This window comes from Octopus sinensis, linkage group LG1, assembly GCF_006345805.1.
Source record: "Octopus sinensis linkage group LG1, ASM634580v1, whole genome shotgun sequence".
NCBI lineage: Eukaryota > Metazoa > Mollusca > Cephalopoda > Octopoda > Octopodidae > Octopus > Octopus sinensis.
In genome coordinates this window covers 92,836,561-92,859,828 of record NC_042997.1, presented here as the reverse complement: position 1 = coordinate 92,859,828, position 23,268 = coordinate 92,836,561, and the positions used below count along the sequence as shown (strand labels likewise).

Below are 23,268 nucleotides of genomic sequence, written 5' to 3'. Positions count from 1 at the left end.
TTGTCCCCCCACCACCACTTGACAACTGGTGTTAGTCTGTTTACATCCCCATAATTTAGTTATTTGTGAATGAGATTGATAGAATAAGTACCAGGTATAAAAAAATAAGTTTTAGCATCAATTTGTTTGACTAAACCCATGACCAATTTAGTCACAATTCAATGATTGAAATAAGTAAAAGATAAAATATATTTGCTTCATAAAATTTGTCATTAAAAGATCAGCTTATATTTCTGTTTCTAACTTAAATAATTACATTTTTAAATAGATGTAGATTTATTTTCCTATATACTTAATTGTCATTTTCTTTTATGAGGTTTTCTTTGATCACATTTAATTCAATGCACCCTTCAAGTTTAAAAAAAAAAAGAAACAAAAACATCCTTCACGTCTGGGCTAAACTCTAACTGATATCAAAAGAAATTCATATTATTAGTAAAAGCATATCTGTACAATTTTATGGTGCAACCACCAGCTGACAAGATATACTGTTTCTTCTCTTTGTTGCTCCTACCTCTACCCCAATAGATTAAGCTCTTTTAAACTAAACTGCACCTCACATCTGTGCGTCTCTGTCTACATATACATACATACATATCTTAATTCTACATAAGTGATTACAGGCTCTATTCTTGTTTTTTATGGTTGAGTAGTTAGCAAGAGAAGGTCATCTGGCTATAAAAAGATAGTTGCTCTAACAGTAAATGAATTTTTTAAATTTACAATCGATCTACTGGTGGCTACAAAATCCATAGATGTTATTACTGACATCTTTTTATTGATTGATCAGTTACTCTGCACTCTATTGATTTATCCAATGCATGTTCACACTGAAATAGAGCAAGCAGTTGGTGACATGACTTGAAATATGTGTTTTTACAAGATAATGAGAAATGAAGTTGTTAGATAAGAAATTACTCTCTTAACTGTCTACATTTCTCATTTTCTTTCTGATATCTCCAACAAAGATAAGATTATACGAATTACGTTGTATTAATTCATCTCTTCATCTGAGGTGTAAATACATATGTATATCATCATTATTTGTGCTTTTATGAATTACTTATTGTGGTCTTTTTTTCTTTCTTTCTTTCTTTTTTGTGGTTTAACATCCTGGAATCAGACCCCTCATTTAGCAAACCTGGGCTAGTTAAAAGACTTCCAGTTATATGTGTGTATATTTGTAATATATGTACATACTAACTTAAAAGCCGCACTTCATGCGGACTTTTAAGCTAGCTTCTGCAAAGGGCTAATTGGGACTATGGCCCAAAACTGAAGAAAGCAGTAATAATAAAATATTTATTGGTACTCTACCAGTATGGTATTGCTTTAAATTCAGTTAAATGAAAAAAATTTTAAGTTCACAATTTTTTTGAGTTCTTTTAAAATTTGAATCTTCAACTATTACCATATAACAAATCCTCATCCAGACCTGATCCCAGTGCTGGATGTTCAAGAGCCAAATGAAGGGTAGATTCTCAATCCTGGGATCATCCTGATCCCAAAAAGGAATTGTATGTCTATGTAGAACAAATGTAGACTGAGATTCAGGGGTCCCCAACAGCTGGACAGACAGAATTTCACGTTTATTATTATATATATATATATATATATATATATATATTTGGTTTGTCAACAAAGTTTTTGCGGTTTTTAACCTTTAAATTCAGATTCACATATCTCATCTCAAACAAAACTTTGTCAATCGAAATAAACACTATCAGAATCACTTTTGCCAATGTGAAACGAGTGGTTGGATATATTCTTAAGTCCACCATTTCGTCAATCACAGCAGCTTCTAAGCTTCACAACTAATTCAGTTCTCAACTAAATTGCCAACTGTTAATAGTTTTAAAAAGGACACCTCTTCAGCTACACTTTGGCATAAATAGTTTGAGATTTGATTCTGTAGAAAAAAAGTTACATCAAAATATCTGCGACTTCAAGGGGGGTAGGCAGCAAAGCAGATATTCATCTTCAATTAGCATAAGTTTTTTTAATCTTATATTAAAAATATACTTTTCTTTGGCTTAAATGGTAGAAAAATGCATGAGGAATTCAGAATCGCTAGTCTCATTGAACAAAAATTAGTAGAAAAAGAGTTATGAGGTAAAATGTTGCAAAATTTTATGTCAGTAAGTAAGGGATTAATGCTTCGGCAATAAGAATAAAGAATATATTGTTTGTAAATAAGAATAAAGAATATGTTGTCTGTAACTTTTGGTGAGCCATGATGCAACCAACATCATGGTAAAAATCCCTGCCATTAATTTGGTTTGGATGGGTAATATCAAATAATTCAATCACAACATATATTTGAATTAAACATAAAAAAAATTGAAATATCTTTCAATATTTTTATAAGGTAAAATCTTAGATTATTAATTGACGGATTACATGGAAAAATGTAAGCATGAAAAGTAATATTCTTAAGATTATAAACCTGGAAAAGTACAGGACAAGTTATTACACCTGTAAAAGTATAGGACAAGCTATTACTTCTAGTAAAGTAAAGAATAAGAAACTTTTTACTTAAAATGTTGCCACTAAAATTAAAATTTGAATCTTAAAACTTATTTTACTATAGTTTGTAAATAACACTACTTATTTAAGAAGAATTTGGCTAATTTACTACCTTACTAATTTACTACAAGTGTAATAACTTGTCCTGTACTTTTCCAGGTTTATAATCTTGAGAATAAACACTTTTCATGCTCACATTTTTCCATGTATGTGCGACTGATAACATTTACATTAATGTAAATTACACAATCAGTGTACCCAAATGCGTAACAAGCAAAATGAAAAAAACTTGGTGAAAATGCTTTTTTTTTTTTTTGCTGTTTATTGTAGTTGAGTATACAAATTTTCATTTGATGTAAAAGAAGTTTTAAATTCTTGATCAAAATGCACATAAATTAGCATTCTAATTAGGGGTATCAAATTACATAAAAATTCCTGAATATATTGAAAAAAAAATCATAAAAAAAAGGAGAAATTTTTTTTTCTTCTTAAATTGCTTGTAAATATTCCTGATAAATACCTTTTCATTCACTGTTAGTACATAACCATAACATATGAAATATGAATTAATCTCATATTTTATTTAATCAAATTAGATTCTCAATTTTGAAGGCATTACTTTGAATTGATATTAAAGCACTTTCATATATTCTATAATATTTTGCTTTCGCAAGAGTTAAGAGTTGAAACTTTCAAGAATTAATAGCATATGTATGTTGGCCATTATGAAGACATTTTATGAAATTAGGACTGATATGTTAGAAGATATGTATTTTTCATCAAAAATTTCTGTTAACAGTTTGGCCTTATGTATTCATATCTGTGCACATAGTGTAAACAACTTTGGTTCCATTCTCACATGTCTAAACATAGATACAGTAATGAATTTTGAGATTTATGTTGACATAAGTTGATATCCTAGGTGTGCTGGGGATAAGTTCATAACTTGGCCATCTTTTTCCTGACATGTTTCCTTTGCTTCCCTCTACTTTGCTCTATGCCTAGCCACTCTCTATCAGTTCATCATCATCTTCTTCTCATGAGAAGCCTGTTGTTCTTTGCACTTTGCTTGATATCGAGCATTTTGCTCCCTTTTTGCCTTCTTTGCTTCATTCTTGATATCTTCCTTTGTTAGTCTACCTCTCCTTTTCATGGTATCCTCTTTCTCTGCATCCCTTTTCTCTGTGTATTCTTGCTCTTTGCTTTTGTAATATTTCTTCTTTCGATAATTTGCCATGTTTTGAGCTGCTCTTTTGTCCTTTTTTAACTTCTTGTAATATGCGAGCCTTTCAGCACAATCCATCTGGCAGAAATGTTGTGTAGGAAATTGTAAAAGGAAATTATGAATGTATAGTTAATAAGTATCTTTAGTACATAAATAATTCAATTTCACATGGACACATTTAAAATAATATTTGGGTTCACATAATCCAAAATGCAATAAAAATGCTAAAATTCAAACATTCATCCTTATAAGAAAAACAATCATATGACCTTGGTGCAGCAGAAAGCGGACATTAGGTCAGTCTTTTTTATCCTCAGTTTGACTATTTCATAAAAAGGTAATGACCAGCATAGAGGAGATTCCTTAGATTAGTAGCAGGCAACCTTTCTTGAGGTGGTGTCCAATAATATGCACCCACCCCATACTACAACATGTACTCTACAACAGAGTTTTGTGTGTCATGTGATAAAACAGTGTCCATGAATGACTTAAAGGAATATGAGACAAAGGATTGCATTGGATGAGGAGAGGAAGGACTGCAGTGAATACCAAAGCGAAAGATCACAGCAGATGTTGAGATGAAAGACTGTAGTAGGTAGGGATAAAAGACCATGGCAAGAAATAAGATGGTCTGTACTGGCTGGTGAAATAGCGAGATCTGTCCAACCCACCCTGTATAGTAAAAACAGACATAACATGGTGAAAGAGATAATGATTGTCTTTCAGGCAGAAAATTTGTTTGCTAAATGATACCTTGATGTTATTTACTTCTAAGCAGTTTGATTTGGATTCCATGCTACTTCAAGCTTCACAAACCCCTAATGGAGCCAGTTTCCTCAAGTTGGTGGGATACCAGCTTGAGGAGACTGGCTCCATTAGGGGTTTGTGAAACTTGAAGTAGCATGGAATCCGAATCAAACCATTTTGAATAACACATATAACTCCCAATAAATGTGTTGTGCCCTTTTTTTCGTTTGCCCACTCAACCATATTATTTATTTCCATAAACTTTAATAACCTCTCTCTGTTAGTGTTGCAGATAGTTTTTCTTGTTTGTTTTTTTTACCCAAATTTTAGTTAGCTACGTTAGTATTTTTTGTTTTTGTATTTGCTTTGTAAGACTCTTGATGTGAACCTGTGTGTTAAAACAAATTTTGTTGTAACTTGGGTGGGGGCTCGTTATACCAGTAATAAACACACACCCACATGTCCATACAATTTTGCTTCTTTATTATTAGTTGATTAGTTATTTAACCAAACAAGCGATTTAATTTCTTGGTTAAACAGTTAGTCAGATTTAAAGCAGATCTGGAGGACATGTCATTGATGAGTTTGTGAATGGTGTCAAAAGTACATTGGCAGGTATCTGATTGAGTGTTTAACCAACTGATTGATTAATTGATTGGCTAAATGATTAACCAATTGACTAATAATAAAGCAGTGGATCAGTTAACGTGTTTATTATTGGCATAATGACCCTAACACGATACAACAAAATTCATAAGTATACATTTGAACCAAAAAAGGTACTTTTATGTGATTGCTTGACCTCTTAGAAGTAGCTGCCAAATCTCCTTTATATCACACTCTATCATCGTAAAAAGAAAGCAAAGAAAGAATAATACAGTAGATAATCTGATCCAAGATATACTGTTTCACAAACAAAGATAAGATGGCCATAGCCAGAATGACATTGATCTTAGGTTAACTTGGTTAGGGTTGACTCAGGGTTAAATAACAACTAAAGTATACATTTGATGAAAAGAAAATATCTAGTTAAAAAATTAATTATGTTTTTCAATCAGCATTCCTCTTGTGTGAGATTAAGTCAAACAAAAGGAAATTAAAACAGTAATTATTTATCTTTTTCCAATCAAAATTTGGCTTTGTAATCATTTGAGTACATTTGAGATGGATTTTAATATATGTTTACATTGAACAAATGAGTAGATGACCAAAATATTGCTCTCCCTCATTTCTAAATAACATTGCTTTTCACTTGGCTTGCTAAAGATTGTAGCCAAATTTTCTTCAATTAACAGTATATTATCTTAAAAAGAAAGACACATTAAATACTATACTCCTAGATAGATATATTATGCCAAGGAAGAAGTGGAGATGGTCAAAGTTAGAATGCTTTTATCATGTCTGCTGTATCAGGGTTTCTTCTGGGCTCTGGAACAAGCAATATTATGAAAATTTTCAAAGGCAGTGAGGTGGGAGAATCATTAGCATGCTGGACAAAATGCTTTGCAGCATTTCATCTGTCTTTACATTCTGAGGTCAGCTTTGTCTTTCATCTTTTCTGGGTCAATAAAATAAGTACCAATTGAACTCTGGGGTTGATGTAATCCCCTGAAATTGCTGGCCTTGTACCAAAATTTTAAATCAATATTATGGAAATTTTCAGTTGGTGGACAGTTTCTCAAATATGTTTAGAAATTATAATGAGAGTGTATTTTCAATTGGTTTTGTTTTTGTCTACAACACACCTTTTACTAATTGCATGCAATGGAGTAATGACATGCACCAGTCTTATAAATTTTACTTCGAGCCTGTGAACAAAAACTCAGAACCTACAGAAATAATGTTTTACTAAAGATAGTGTATAGTTTTCTGTCTATGGTAAGGATAGTTGCTTTAGATAGTGTTGTCTAATAATATTCTTTTCTACTCTAGGCACAAGGCCTGAAATTTTTGGGGAGGTGGCCAGTCAATTAGATCAACCCAGTACACAACTGGTACTTAATTTATCAACCCCAAAAGGATGAAAGGCAAAGTCAGCCTTGGCAGAATTTGAACTCAGAACATAAAGACAAACAAAATACCGCTAAGCATTTCGCCTGGCATGCTAACGTTTCTGCCAGCTCACAGCTTTGTTGTCTAATAATATTTTAAAGTGTCTCACAGTTCAGATGTCAACTTTTTGCATGAGATGTAATATTATGAGCATGTCATTTCATGGACTTAGGAGCAGAGATGAAATTGCTCATCACAAAATATATAAGCAATTTTACCAGAAGAAAGTCGTTCAGAACAATATTATTGATTAGTAGAAATTATAAACAGTTATGATGAGATAGATTTATTCTGTTCTTTATTAAAGATTTAACGTAATGTTTTGATGGTAGTTAAAAGCTTGCTGTATTTTGTATGAAAATAAAATTTTCTTTTAATTCACTCACTGGACTGCACTCATGCTTAGGCACCATGGTACCATCTTGAAAGGTTTAGTCAAAACAAATTAACTCCAGTACTTATTTAAGTCTGGTATTTATTCCGTCATTCTCTTTTTGCTGAACTATTTGTTATGTAGATGTAAACAAACCAACATTGGTTCTCAGGAAGTAAGAGGACAAATACGCATACACACACACATACACATGCATTTCCACACAATTTCCTTCTACTGAATTCACTCACAAGGCACTGGGCAGCTCACAGCTGTAGGAAGGGAAGATTTGCCCAAGGTGCTGCAAAGTAGACTGAACCCAAAACCATCTTGCAGAGTAAACTTCTTAACCACAAAACTATTCCTGCTGAAAAAGAAACATCTAAATTGTCAGTCATACACTTCTGTACATGACATGAGAAAGCAAAAGCTATGCAACCAAGCTAGTGATAGATATGTATTGTTTTAATGTCCAGTGACTACAACGATCTGTGAAGCTAAGATAATAGAATAGTTAGTAACTTGTGATCACAATATCAAATCTTTCTGTAGTCATTATATTGTGCTTCAGAAGAAAGCATACACCTCTATTTGGTTTAATGTACCTGACTAACAAGTTTTTCTAGTACTACTCAGTCAAGTCATCGTTAATATCAAGATGCAAAATGCAATTGATAAATGAAAATAGAAAATAGATTAAAACCATTTTCCACCTATGCTAGTATTATAATAATAGTGATTTCAAATTTTGACACAAGGCCAGCAAGAGTGGGGGAAGGTTTAAGTCAATTACATCAACTCCACAGCTCAACTTGTACTTATTTTATTGACACTGAAAGGTGAAGTTAACCTTGGCAACATCTAAACTCAGTATGTAATGGACTGATGAAATGCTGTTAAGCATTTTGCCTAGCATGCTAAAGATTCTGCCAGCAGGTTATCCAGGACTTGCCCGAAATCAGTATAAGTAGTGGCAGCATGATAAGGTAGCAAAGGTTCTGCATTGGCAACTATGTGAAAAGCAGGTGTTAGAGAGAGGTAAGACATGGTATGACCACAAGCCACAGAGAGTTACTTAATTGGAGACTTGCAAAATCCTGTGGAATTTCCCAATTCAAACAGACCGAGCACAACAAACCAGGCCTAGTGGTAGTGGACAGAGTAAACCACTTGCATTCTATTATTGATAATGGCATACAACTATGATATAGTTGTATGCCTATTTGGCCTACAAATAGTTAAGAAGGAAGGTAAGAAAGGTGGCATATACAAACCTCTTACATATGAGATAACCTGACTGTGGAAGATGAAAAACATGAAGATAGTGCCAATTATTGTTGATTAAAATTTATTAAGCGGAGCATAAAGGGAATGAGAACCACAATGAACATTCCCTTATTTGCTTTGATGTTGCTGTTAAAAATACAGACATCTTAGTTGGTATCTAAAAAATGCTTCCCAACTGATTAAGATGAAGTCACACATACTAGCACTTTCTAATCTAGGTCACAGATGTGCCGTCTCTTTTCTCCTCTTGTCACCTGTATCATGTGCAACCGAGCTATTTTGCCAGTCCTTTCTCTGTAAAACTTCACACCTCTGAAATTTCTTCCCTGTCCCTGTGTGTCTTTTATTTGTCAACTTTCAGCTGTTCAAAATGAATATGTGTGGTTTCACTTTCACCATCTTCAGATCCCTTGAGAGTAGCATGGGCATAGCTCCCTCCTCCAGATCAAACAATTAGAAATAACAACAAAAATACTTTAGTGGGAATACATTTCAACTCATTGTGTTCCTTTCATTGATGCAGTTTTTCTTTTGTTCTTAAAAGTAGCTTTTAACAAACTTAGAAGAATGATGTAGGGAGAGACTACCATGGGGTACTACCTGAATGAAAAAAATAAATAGGAGAGTGTGTGCTTATGTACTTATTGTAGTGAGTCCAAGAAATTTTAACTAATAAAAAATATAGCAACGAAAAAGATCATATATGTATGTATGTATATATATATATATATATATATATATATATATATATATATATACTTTTTATTAAAGCTGCAAAATTATCACAGAACTGTTACTCAGTTTCACATTCCCTTTCCTCAAACAATTGTGATATATATAATATAAAATTATGTAGAGAAGGTTAAAATCAAGCTATGTCATCTTGAAACATACCTGCTTATTCCAGTACTCCAAAGTCATATGTAAATGTTGAAAATTCTGGAAGGTATTTTTTGCATAGTAATTACATATCAAGACAGGAGATTGGAAAAAGAAATTGGTATTATTTTGATATTATTTATTCATCACACACACACACACACACACATATATATATATATATGTATATATATATATATATGCTTTGTTACATATACATGCACACACACAATTTGAGCACTGTCATTCTCACATATAATAAGTTATCTGTAAGCACACATGCTTGAGTACATGTCAGTTGTTCAATTCAAAATTTCTGATAGTAATAGACCTATAACGAAAGTGAATTTTTCACCTGTTAAAGATAGCTGCAAAAAAATCTTCCCTTACAATAGTGGAGTGGGAGTTATGGATATGCCATAGTTTGCCTAAACTAAATGCCTGACAGTAATTAATTTTGTCTCTCTATTTTATGATTTCAAATCCTGCCATGGTTGAAACAGTAAGTACTGGGCATTTGCTGGGGTTGATATAGTTGACTATAATGTTAGTTTTTGATTTGTATTTTCGAGCCAATGATTATTTATTATTTTGGCTACCTTTTACCTCAGTGCAAGTTTTTTTTCTTCTTCTTAAAGTATTGTTGTTTATAGCTCTCATTGTATATAATTATCTTCTTTTCTTTGGCACCCTAAATCATTTCTTTTGGAGAGTATTGTGTTTTTGGAACAAGTTTTTAATTATATTTTCCTTTTACTTGTTTCAGTCATGAGACTGGATCTTTTTTATTTCTCGTTATAAATTTAAGCTTTACTGAAAATTATTCATTCATTATGATTTATATACTTCTTTTCTTTTTTCTTTTTTTTTCTCTTCTAGATTTGGACACACTAAAATGGAGGAAATCCACCGTAATCCCTCTGTTTTTGGCAATTACAACTCTGACTCTTCTTTCTTATATGCCTTACTTCATCTCTTGGCCCTCATTGACATCTGCAAATCTCGCTCCAGACTTTGCTGCAATTTTTGCTATCTTGACTTTGATTTTGGTCCCATTGATAGCTAAGCCAGGGCCCATACATCTGTTCAAACTGATCTGCATATTACTACTTTCTGTTGGCCTCTACCATATTTTACGTTGCAAAGTCAGACTCTTGTACTGCTTTCTACTCAACTGTTTTATTTTTCCACTCGATCCTTTACCATTACTTGCTGCCTTCAAAGATATTCATTTCAACACCATTCCTGACTTCATTGTATTTGGAGAATCCCTCTTAATTGATACAATTTCCTTGGTAAGTATAATACAATATTTCATGTGTATGCTTGCATATGTGTGTATATGATATGTAGGCACAGGTATGGCTGGGTGGTAAAGAGTCTGCTTCCCCAACCACATGGTTCCAGGTTCAGTCCCACTGCATGGCACTTTGCACAAGTGCCTTCTATGTTATCCCCAGGCCAACCAAAGCCTTGTGAATGGATTTGATTGACAAAATCTGAAAGAAGCCCATCGTGTGTGTGTGTGTATATATATATATATATATATATATATATATATATCCAAAGAACGTAACAGACAACAATGAAAACATATGGACAGGAAAACCACAACAGAACATTCGTGGCTTTCTAGTCATCAGTCAAATTTCCAATCATCATTACAGTTTCGGCTTGTTGAGATATGTGTGTGTGTGTGTGTCTCCTTGTCTTGACATTGCATGATAGTTGCAAATGACTGTCATTGTCATACAAGCAGTGTCATTCATTTTCAGTATTCTACGTAAACATACTTACCCATGGAGAAATATTGCCTTGCTTGGAAATAGGTGAGGGTTGGCAACAGGAAAGGGATCAAACCATGGAAAAATCTGCCTCAACTAAACTCCATCCAACCCATGTAAAGATGGAAAAGTGGATGTTAAATGATAATGATGAATTCTTGCAATATTTTTATTCATTTACTTGTTTCAGTCATTTGACTGCAGCCATGCTGGAGCATCACCTTTAGTCGTACAAATCAACCCCAGGACTTTTTCTGTGGAAGCCTATTATTTATACTATCAGTGTCTTTTGTTGAACTGCTAAGTTATGGGGACATAAAAACATCAATATTGGTTGTCAAGCAATGGTGAGGAGACAGATACAAAAATACATGCATGCATACATACATACGTACATACATACATACATACATACATACATACATAGGACTTCTTTCAGTTTCCATCTACAAATCCAGTCACAAGGCTTTGGACAGCCCAAGGCTATAGTAGAAGATACATGCCCAAGGTGCCACACAGTCGGACTGAACCTGGAATCATGTGGTTGGGAAGCAGACTTCTTACCACATAGCCCTCTTGCACCTATATCAACATTTTTTGATAACTATTAATGCTATGTATTGCTTCATCTTTTTCATTAAAAAAAGTTGAAATTTTATTTTATGTTGTTATATTTAATATTAGATTTATCCAAGTGTTAGAACAAAATAACTTTTTTACTACAGAGCGTAGACTTGATACTCTGACGCAGAGATATAGCCAGGATCTAATGTTAGTGAGAGCAAGCACATATAAAAGAAAGGCACCGTGATACATACCAAACAATTTTTACAACAAATTTCACTAGTAATATTAGATGTAATTGTATTCAACATTCATTAATTTCATGATTCAGTAACAATGTCATTATATATGAAACAGCTGATATAGTTAACTAAAGAGTTAACAAAAATTGTGCCTTTCTGTGATGGTTTTTCTTAAGCAGCATCAATTTTTTATAATTCTGTGAATAATAATAATAATATTTTATAGGCTTAAAGCTTATAAGCAATCACCATACAATGACTAAAGAAAATAGTCTAAATATTGGAGCATATTAGCCCTCGATGGAAAAAAGTTGGGTTCTTGTATGTGTGGATCTCGAATCCATAGCTCTTTGTTTTCGTAACAAGCGTGTTACTATTATACTGACATACAATATTTTTTTAAATTGTTGAAAAGGTGCCAGTTTGAAAAATGTGCTCACAAGGGTGGGGGAATGGTTACTCCCCTATTAGCTACGCTACTGCTCTGACACCAGCTTAAGTAACTCTTGATTACCTTTCAAATTATTGTCATGGTCACTGTGTCATCATCATTATCATTATTTAATGCACATGTTCCATACTGGCATGGGCTTGATGGTTTGAAAGGGTCTGAGTAGGTCCAAGGACTGCATTGTGCTCCAGTGTCTGCTTTGGCATGGTTTTTATAGTTGGATGTCCTTCTTAATGCCAACTACTTTACAGCATGTACTTGGTGCTTTTTTTTTCATGTCATCATGCAGCTCGCAAGTCTACAGATTCCTGGTAGGTAGTGGTGGCCATGGGGGTTGGGGTTTAGCAGTTAGAACAGATTCTTGTAGAGGTGTTGTATGGCTACTCGCATTTGCTAGAAGGAAAGAAATGGTAAGTAGGGCTGTAAAGAGATAAATAGTGGCAATGTGTTGCCCAAGTGGCCCCTCAATGCACATGGTGAACAGAAGCAGGTAAGTGGGTTGTTTGCAAGATTGTATGGAAAGCAGGAGATGAGGGAATGGGGAAGTAGACTACAACTGTAAAAGTTGTGTAAGGTTGAAGAGTGGATGTCTGATGCGCCATGAGTGTAAAGGTCACAGTTACTCATGAAATGCGATTTCAGAAATAAATAATGGCTGAACTTAAGAGTTGTCGACATTAATATAATCTGTAGTGCTTCAAAACATTAAAATATATGGTGAGATGGGCTGACCATTTTGAAATTACTGATGTTAAACTATTGACATAGGTAAATAACTGTTATCAACACAATTGCACTTTAGGAATATGTTGCTATGAGGTTAACAGATATCTGTGCGACTGTTTCTCTGTGTATATCTGTCTCTCTCTCTTCTTGTGTGTGTGTGTGTGTGTGTGTATTTATATATATAGAGAGAGAGGGAAAGAGAGGATATGAGGAGTTTTCATCAGGATGACTCAAATTAATAGGTATGCTTTCTGAGTGCTCAAATAGAGGATATAAGTACACAGAGAAACAGTCGCACAGATATCTGTTAACCTCATAGCAACATATTCCTGAAGTGCAATTGTGTTGATAACAGTTATTTTACCTATGTCAATTGTTTAACATCAGTAATTTCAAAATGGTCAGCCCATCTCACCATATATTTTAATGTTTTGAAGCACTACAGATTATATTAATGTCGACAACTCTTAAGTTCAGCCATTATTTATTTCTGAAATCGCATTTCATGAGTAACTGTGACCTTTACACTCATGGCGCATCAGACATCCACTCTTACACAACTTATATATATATATTATACCTTATTAATTATTTCCTTATAAAAATAAAATATAGAAATACATTTAGAAATATTATGATGATGATGATGAATGCATCAGTGTAATAATGAGATCTGTTCAATTTTATTTACATCACATGAATCATAACAAGCAATTGAATATAATGGAGTAGAATTAATGTCTTTGATTTTCAATTTAGTAATATTTGATTCCATTTATGTTATTTTGAATTGTATATGAGAATAAAAATTTGAATTTATTGACTTACCTGAATATTTAAAAGGTTAAAACTAGAAAAAGATCAATATATTAAAAAAAAAACCGCCTGTAATTGTAGAATTTAAGCACCAGATTAAGACTAATGCGATCATGTAATGTATAGCTAATCACTATGGAAATTTAATTTGTGACCCAAATATAACAATTTGAATTCATTTAACCAAATTCTTATAAGCTGTCTGATGTATTGTGAATACTACTTTCTTTACTTCAGCATATATTATTATTTCATTATTGTTCTATAATTGTTTTCATTTTTTTTTTTATATATATTGAAGTATGTAAGTGGTATGTGGCTTTTACTCAATAATATATTTTCTTTGAAAGATCTTTAATTAAGAATATGCCAGCAGTGTTGCTTTATTTTCTAATATGATTAGCTAAAATAGTAAACAATGTTTTTTTTTTCTTGCAGATTCTTTACCATTTCATGGGTAATACATACACCACAGTCCTGAGACCAAGCTCTTTAGGAAACATTGTTGAGTGTCTGCTAGCTGTTGGAGTTGAAGGAACAGCTACTGGTCTTTTACTTAGCTGCTTAGCATCCATTGTTGGCAATGTCTGCAGACCGTCAACTATTTACTTCTTAGAATTTGCAGTCATTGCCGTTCTGGTTTGCCTCATCTATTTCAGTCTGCAACTGTTCCAACTGCCAGCAATTTTAGGGTAAGTATGTAAATAAGTGTTTTCATTGTCATTTTTGCAGTGTTTGAATGCCCGTGGGGTGGGGGGGATGATCTTGGCTTTAAGCAGAATCTATAAGAGTGGATGAAATTATATTAAATCATAGTTATGATATTAGTTCTCAGGTCCTTACTTTTAACATTCTCATACACTTGAAACTATTGTAACCAAACGGTAATGACCTCTGATGATTTTTCATACTGATTTCACATACATATCATGAAAGCTGTTTATTATTATCACTAATAATGTTGTCAACTAATTGTTGTTATAAAAATGAATAGATTCCAAACTCTTTATTTGCTTAACATTATCAGCTTATTGGCTTTGTCCCAAATGATCTCTATAAGCAGCTTCCAATATATGTCATTGCTAAAACTGCATTCAAAAGACTGGGATTCTTATTTAGAGGCAAACACTACCTCAATCCTGCTCAACTGCTCTACAGTACTTAAGTAAGACAAACATTGGAATATTGTTTAGATATCTAGGAAGGTGCTGCTACTACACAAATAAATATTCTAGATCACCACATTGAAGTCTATTTGGTTAATAGGCAGCAATTCTCTTACCAGTGCTCTACAACCACTGACTCAAGAGCTTCTTCACTCTGCTACTTCTAACATCACTATGGTGTCCTCTAATCTTCTACAGTTTGACTTTCTAAGATTACATCAAGATCAGTTGTCTCTCCTCCTCAAGCTATTTCTACTATTTCTCACCCTAGATTCTACACTAAGCAATATGCCCAGTCATTCTTCCCCAGAAATGCAGCTCAATAGAATTCCCTTCCCATACATTTACTTTTTTCTCCCTTTTTTCATTCCTTCTTGTAATCATCAGCTAATAGCAGTTCAAATTAAGCATCAATTGCATTAGTCTTGAAATATTCACAAAAGTCATGGGTACTTTTCTCTGTTGTTATGAATAATTAAAAATATGATATGTTGAAAAGAGATTGTTAGCTTTTGGGAAAGTGTGAGAGGGTGTGAATAAGGAAAGATTAAGAAGCACAGAAAAAATAAGCAATCCTCTTATCATATTAAGAACTTCTTAGCAAATAAAGACTGAATATAACAATATAGGTTTTAAATAGCTAATATAAATTCTATTGTGATACTATTGACACATCATGACTATGTAGCAAGAAGCTTGGTTCCCAACCACATGGTTTCGGGTTCAGTCTTACTGTATGATACCTTGGGCAAGTGCTTTTTACTATAGTCTTGGGTCAACCAAAGCCTTGTGAGTGGATTTGATGGAGAGAAACTGAAAGACCCATCATATATGTGTGTATGTGTTTATATATATATATATATATATATATATGCATGTATATATCTATGTGTGCATGTGTCTTTGTGATTGTCTAACACCGTCACTTGACAACTGGTGTTGGTGTGTTTATGTCCCGGGGTCAATTTGTTTCACTAAAACTCTTCGAGGCAGTACCCCAGCATGGCAGCAGTCAAATGATTGAAACAAGTAAACGATAAAAGATAAATTCTTTGAGTTTCTACACATAATTTGGAATCAGATTCACTTGCTAAAGAAATATAAATAAGGAATTTGATTTGATATCCCAAACTCAGCACTTGTTATTGTTAACAGCAGTTTCGAAGTTGAAGATATGTAGAACATATTCTGTTGCAGTTCTTGTGATTAATTCAATTATTTATCTTATCACAGTATTATTTTTGAAAACACAATGCAGTCATATCTTCTTGGCAATCACTTGTTACATTTTATAGCATCATACTGATATCATTTGAGTGCCTTCTATTCATAGTTAAACTGTTGATGGAAGGCACTCAAATCATACCAGTGTCAAAGTGATATAAGTTAATAGCTTAATGAATATGGAATTTTAATTAACCAACCATGTGGTCTTGTGTTCAGTCCCACTGTGCAGCACCTTGGGCCATCTAAAGCCTTGTGAATGGATTTGGTAGACAAACACTGAAAGAAGCTCATCATACACGCACACACACACATATATATATATATATACATGTATATGCATATACATTTGTTTATGTGTAACCGTGTTTAGACACCGTGTGATGGTTGTAAGTGGATATCATTGTCATACAAGTGAGGGTATTCGTTTCCAGTCTTCCATAAAAAACATGTCTAGCCATGGGGAAATTATTATCTTGCTTGGACACAGGTGAGGGTTGGCAATCGGAAGAGCATCCAGCTGCAGAAGATCTGCCTCAACAAATTCTGTCTAACTCTTACAAGCATAGATGAGTGGGCGTTAAATTATGATGATGATTTTTATTGTGGTGGATTCACAGAATTGTTACAACTTTGGCTAAAGTTCCTTGCAGTATTTAGTTAAGCCACTTCATGTCATGTTCTGACTTTTAAATCCTGCTAAAGCTGACTTTGTCTTTCATTCTTCCAGAGCTTGATAAAGTACCAGTCAGGTACTAGGTTGATTTCAATTGACTACCACCTCTCCTATTTCACAAATTTCTGGTCTTGTGTCTGTGTTAAAAAGGATTGTTTATCATCATCATCATCATTTAACATCTGTTCTCTATGCTGGCATGGTATACAGAGTGTACTGGGTGTTTTTTACATGTCACCGGCATGAGGGCCTTTTACCTGTCACTGGCACTGGTGCCTTTAATGTCTCACTGGCACTGACCATGATCACAATTTCACCTAGCTTGATGTGTCTTCTCAAGCACAGCAAATTGTCAGAAGACTTGGTCATTTGTCATCACCTTCATGAGACATATTTCACAAATTTCAAGGACAAATTACCTGTGGCATAGATGTCATTCATGTATCCCATTCACAATGACAGTGGTTCATTTATAGGCCCTAATAACTGAGAATTGACCATAATTTTACTTAAGTATTCTTAAAAATCTTCAAAGATACATGTTGATCTACATGAAAATTTCAGCAGCTAGAAATAATAGCTAAACTACCATCAGATCACTTCCTTCCATTCAAAATGGAAAATATGACACTTTAGATAATGTTGTCCTAGATATACTGGGTAAATATAGTCTCAAAGCTCAGGATAGTCATAACTGGAATGACTTTGATCAATGCTGGCCTAAGCCTAAACAACAGCATATTTGACTGTTTTTATACTGAGCTGCACAGATGAATTACATAGAAGCTTTCTTGTTGGTTTGAAACGTTTGTTGTTTTTTTTAATGAGGTGATAAGATTCATAGCTAAAAATTTAGAAAAAATTCAACAGCTGTTATTAGTAATACATAATGAATTGATCTAGTTACTTGGCATCCTTTCTAATTTTTACCCTATGACATCACTTTTGGATTATTTTATCTTGTCACTTTGGTCTGACCCATCGCATACAGTTCTACTGCACTACAAACAAAAAATAAATTATCTTATCAGTAAATTTCATTAAAATTTCTAATATATATTTGCTACGTTGTCAGTTTGTTCTCTTTTGCTCTGGGACCATTGTTCAGGTTCTAATGGTTGTTTTCCATCATGGCAATCAAAATACCTTGTATTTTTATTTCTCAAGTAAGCTTTTCATATTGAATTTGTCTAATTTTTTTTTTTTTTTTGTTATCTAGTATATATTCATGTACTGTCAACAAATTTCAAGGAAAGAAAAATTTATAAAATAATATAATCACCAGATCTCAAAACTCTATATAAAACACTATTTTCTAAACCTACGCATCTTCCAGTGACATACATATTTCATTTTTATCTGTATTTTCATTCTGAATTTTATATTGGTCATATTCTGTATTGATTATTTTTTTTACTAACTAGGTTACTTTTATATTTCATCTGCATTTAATTTTGTTCCATAAATCAATTCATAAAATTATTTTATTTGCTATAATCCCAATAGCCTAAACATGTTAGCTGCATTTTTATACATTCACATATGAACACACACATTCGCATATGAAAACGTTGCACGTATGCACAGTTTGTTATTTCTTAGTTTGTTTTTACTCAATCTGCTTAGTAAGTTTTATTTTGCTTTTATTTTTATTTTTAGTTTATAAATGAAGGGATAGTACCGATAGGTTTCTGTCTTCTCACCTCTTCATTGAGATGGCTTGGATGGTTGGGTGTGAACATTCAGTCTGAAGTAATATAGTGGTTGGAAGAATATATAGGCACAGAGAGTTCCTGGAAAAAAAGTATTGTTCTGGGCAAGATTTGGCAAAATATTTAGTATAAAATCTGGAATATAAGAAGGTACTATGGATATTTGAGTGAATAAATGGTGAATGTACAGAGTGATGTATGAGCATTGGAAGCCTTTATAGTACAATGAAATAGTGAGTCAAACTTTACACTAGAGAAGAGATTGGAAGGTTCTTTAGTCGTATCAGTCAAATAGGCACTTTAAAATTTTTTTTTATATTGGGTAGTATATTCTTAGTAAACCCGTGGCCCCTACCTGGGACGTAGTCAGTCCACCTGTGCATACCTTCCTTCTTGTGACACTTGTGAAGACCTGTTGAGGCAAGTGAAAATCAAAACAAATCAAAATAGATGAACATCAATGGAATTTGTATCTTTGTGGTACCAGTGCCGGTGGCACACAAGAAAACCATCCGAATGTGGCCGTAGCCAGTACTGCATCGACTGGCCTCCGTGCTGTGGGCACGTAACAAACACCATCCGATCGTGGCCGTCTGCCAGCCTCGTCTGGCACCTGTGTCAGTGGCACATAAAAAACACCATCCGAGCGTGGCCGTTCTCCAGCCTCGTCTGGCACCTGTGTCGGTGGCACATAAAATCACCCACTACACTCTCAGAGTGGTTGGCGTTAGGAAGGGCATCCAGCTGTAGAAACACTGCCAGATCTGACTGGCCTGGTGCAGCCTTCGGGCTCCCCAGACCCCAGTTGAACCGTCCAACCCATGCTAGCATGGAAAGCGGACGTTAAATGATGATGATGATGATGATGATGATGAATAGAACATTAGCTTCTTGTAAGGATTCAATGCTATTCAGGAAATACCCCGTGTTTTCATTCCAATGCAAGCTATCTTGTATCTTTTACTTGCTTAAGTCATTAGACTGTGGCCATGTTGGGGCACCACATTGAAGAATTTTGGGTTGAATGTATCGACCCCAGTACTTAGTTTTTATCAGCCTGGTACTTATGCTACCAGTTCCTTTTGCTGAACCAATAAGTTACAGGGACATAAACACACCAGCACTGGTTACCAAGTGGTATTGGGTGGGTGGCACAGTTTCTAGCTACCAAATCCACTCACAAGGCTTTGGTCAGCCTGGGACTATAGTAGAAGACACTTGCCCAAGGTTCCATGCAGTGGGACTCAACCTGGAATCATGTGGTTGGGATGCAAACTTCTTACCACACAGCCATATCTGTGCCTATATTAGGCTTGTAGAATTTCCAACTGAGATTATTAATCAGTAGGGCAGCTGCTTTGTTGATAAAATATGACATGGTTAAAACAATATATTTTGAACCTTTGATAATACCAAAACATTATAAATTCATTTTCATTGGCTGCAATTATTAGGTTATTATTTTTAATTAGCATAACCCTGTTTAGATGAATTTATCTAGTTCCGGATTGTTTATTGCATTGCATCATTTGACTTTGTACTTGAGTGATTAGTAGTTGAGAGGAAGAAGCTTATCCAGTTGTAAAACTTCTACTTCACTTGAAAAAAATATCCTAATAGTTGATACTAGCTTGCATCTGCACTTCACATTTAAAGAGATAGTTATAGGGAGAACACTTAGATTAATATTGTCTCCTAGCAAAATGTTGACTTATACAAAAGCAATCTGAGCAAAATTTCAGTATTAGTAGCTCAGAAAAATAGTTGTAAAACAACTAACATGACTACAATGATTATTTATAACTTATGATTTCTATTAGAAATGTCTTGAATGAGACAGATTAGATACAAGCTACTGAAAATCAAAACCACTGGTTTGGGTATAATAAAAATAGATTAGGGATGCATATTAAGATGAGAGAGAGAGAGAGAGAGAGATGAAAATTAGTATTAGGTGGAATGCAGTAACTAGGATAAATATCAGAACATGGAACCTCAAGAAAGACATGATGCCTGGTTGAGACTTGTGTATTATGAGCTTATGTAATCAATACAACTTAGGCAAAAATGCAAAACTGATGAAGCTGTTGTTGATTCTAATTTAAAAATAGAAGTGCAATTAAGTTAACAGCTTTTATTTCCATATAAAGCATTTATTGAAGTATGCTGCAGTTTAGTTTGCATTTATAAATTATTTTTGAAAAAAAAACATGCATAATTTTTCTAGTATAAACGTTTTACTTCTTCTCCCTCTCTGATATGACCTTAAGGCCTAGTACTATTTCCCAATATTTTGCTTTAATTGTTTTATTTTTAAATAGCTGTATTATTTGGTAGTCTTTAAGCGCCTTTTAGCAAAGTTCACTTGCAAACGTTTGGACCAATTGTCTGGAAACAGACAAGCTGGGTATTGTCCATATCAATCTTGCCACTCTGGATAGGCATGCAGACAAAGGTCACGTACAACATTGGTCCTCACATGACTAAAACATCTACTCTGCATAAATATATTGCAACAACCTTCCTACTTGTACCTATCCACTTGCTTTTCACTCAAATATACATGCAACAATTTTCTTCCCACTTTCAAAATTATTTCTAGTGACACGGACACAAATAAACAACATTACTCAAAATAGAGATCTCAATCAGAGTGATTATAGCCACTGCCATTTCTGCATTTACAGTCATGCAATATACACATCCTCTTTCTCTTTCAATATTGTCAATCTGAATGTATACAGGATATACCTTGCATACCCACACACAATTATTTATACTAGCTTACTGTTAGCCTTTCTTTCTATTGTTCTTGTTAAATCCCTGTTGCTTTGTTTGTATTCTTGCCCACTCTGTCCTGAAATTCAGATCCAACCTCTTATGGTTCCTATTTTGTAGTTTGTCAAGAAACTTGAATGAGATTCAGTTACTACACTGATCGCATCTAACTAGTACTCAAAAGTTGCCTTATTTAACAATATTACTGATGGCTTCTACTTTAACTCGTATATTATTAACTCATAAGTGAATTAATTACTTGATCAGAGACATTCATCAATGTCAATCATCTTTAGTTAGTATATAGATGAGACTAATGGATACTGAGTCCAAGGAAATGGCCATTCCGGCCAGGACTATCTTGTCCTTTTGGGCATTGTGTATTGAGAACTATATTATCCAGTGTATCACTCATCTTCAAAGACAATAGTATGCAATCAGAATTTGATTAGTTATGTCATTGACAAACAGTAATGATAAAATTAAACTTATTGTGATGAACTTCCTTTGTTTTAGCTTGTTTCTATGGAAATATCTTGTATTTATAAATAGATTTTAAAATATTCATTTTATGGTCATATATTAAATCACATTCATATTAAAAATTGGAGAAAAACAATGTTTCTTTTTCTGAATTATGATAATTCTTTTTAATTAGCCTTGGCTGGAAGATAATTGCTTTTTATTTGCTTTCTTTTATTATATTATAGTTATTTTTTTTTCTTATATTATAGTTAATTTTTCCCTACCAGCACAAGTAAAATATTTTTGTAAAATTTGCATGTAAATTATTAAAGCAATTATTTTCACAGATGGATGCTCTACTTATTAATACTCATTCAACTATAGAGTGGAAGCAGCACTTATTTTCAGCTTAGAAACCTGACTGAACCATGCTGCGTACTGACTTGCTTTTAGACAAAACTCGAGTGTGTTAATAGCACCTTAGCTCACTGAGAATAAATAAGTTGTATTGTAAGTCCAATACAAAATTGGAGCTCAGATATGCTGTGAGATATTTATGACACACATACACATATGCATAATTTTATATAGCATAAACTTAATGCATGAACTATGCATTTTTTCCCTGGATCTCTTTTTTTTAAGCTCCTTCCCTTCTTTCTTTTCCCAGGGTCTCTTGGACTTGTATACAACAAAAGTCTATGACACTAAACTTTTTTTCTTCTTTGAGTGTCAACCTAATATTAACTATGAATGTCTCTTAGCTTTTGTTATCTTTTGTTATTTGTATTTCTTTTTACTAATTTCTAAATTGAACAACATATTTTCTTTTCCATTTCAGAGTAATCTTCTGTGGAATCAGCATCAAACAGTATGTTCAAGCTCATCTTTCAAGAAGATCACTTACCTCATCCAAAGGAGCTGTCTCTTTGTCACTGAAGACTGTGTCTTGTGTTTGTGAGGCTCTGGTTCTATTATTTCTACTGTCAGTTGATACACAGGCTCATTGTTGGAACAGCATTATTGTGTTTTTCTGTCTGTTTCTCTGCATCAACTACACTTCTCTTGGTAGGTTTAAATCATTGCTATCACTGACATGGGGCAATAACTTAACCCTTTAGTGTTTAAACCGGCCATATCCGGCCCAAATAATCTACCTGTTTTCTGTTAAAACTGCCCAGATTTGGTATCTCACACCAACCTATAATGTCAATCTAAAAACAGGTGATAACATCATCGAAATCTTAAAGCTACGAAAAAATGCATGATTAGCTTAAAACAATATGGATGAATAAATATTATATTTGACAGAATAATCTGAATGCTAAAGGGTTAATAATGCCTGTTTTATCAATTTTGTTGCTGTTAGTTGAAGTAAGTTTCTGATATAAACTAAAAAAGGCTACCTTCCAATTTGTACAGAAAAGTGAGCTGGATTAAATGCTTTATATTATCTAGTTAGATTCCACATTTCCTAGTTCAAATCCTTTTAAGATTTATTTTGGTTTTCATCACTGTTAAATGCATAAAATAAGTCCAAATAATACCATATTTTAACATGTATAAGGAACCCTT

General features: G+C 33.5%; 1 protein-coding gene across 2 annotated transcripts in view; it reads left to right on the top strand.

The window, feature by feature from the left end:
* LOC115216422 overlaps positions 1-23,268 on the top strand; it is a 128,237-nt gene that overhangs the window by 23,567 nt on the left and 81,402 nt on the right. For both annotated transcript variants that reach the window (XM_029785758.2, XM_029785748.2), the window contains exons 2-4: positions 9,969-10,384; positions 14,111-14,364; positions 22,535-22,761. In XM_029785758.2, the coding sequence (XP_029641618.1) occupies positions 9,969-10,384; positions 14,111-14,364; positions 22,535-22,761 (897 nt within the window). The remainder of the gene's footprint in view (positions 1-9,968; positions 10,385-14,110; positions 14,365-22,534; positions 22,762-23,268) is intronic.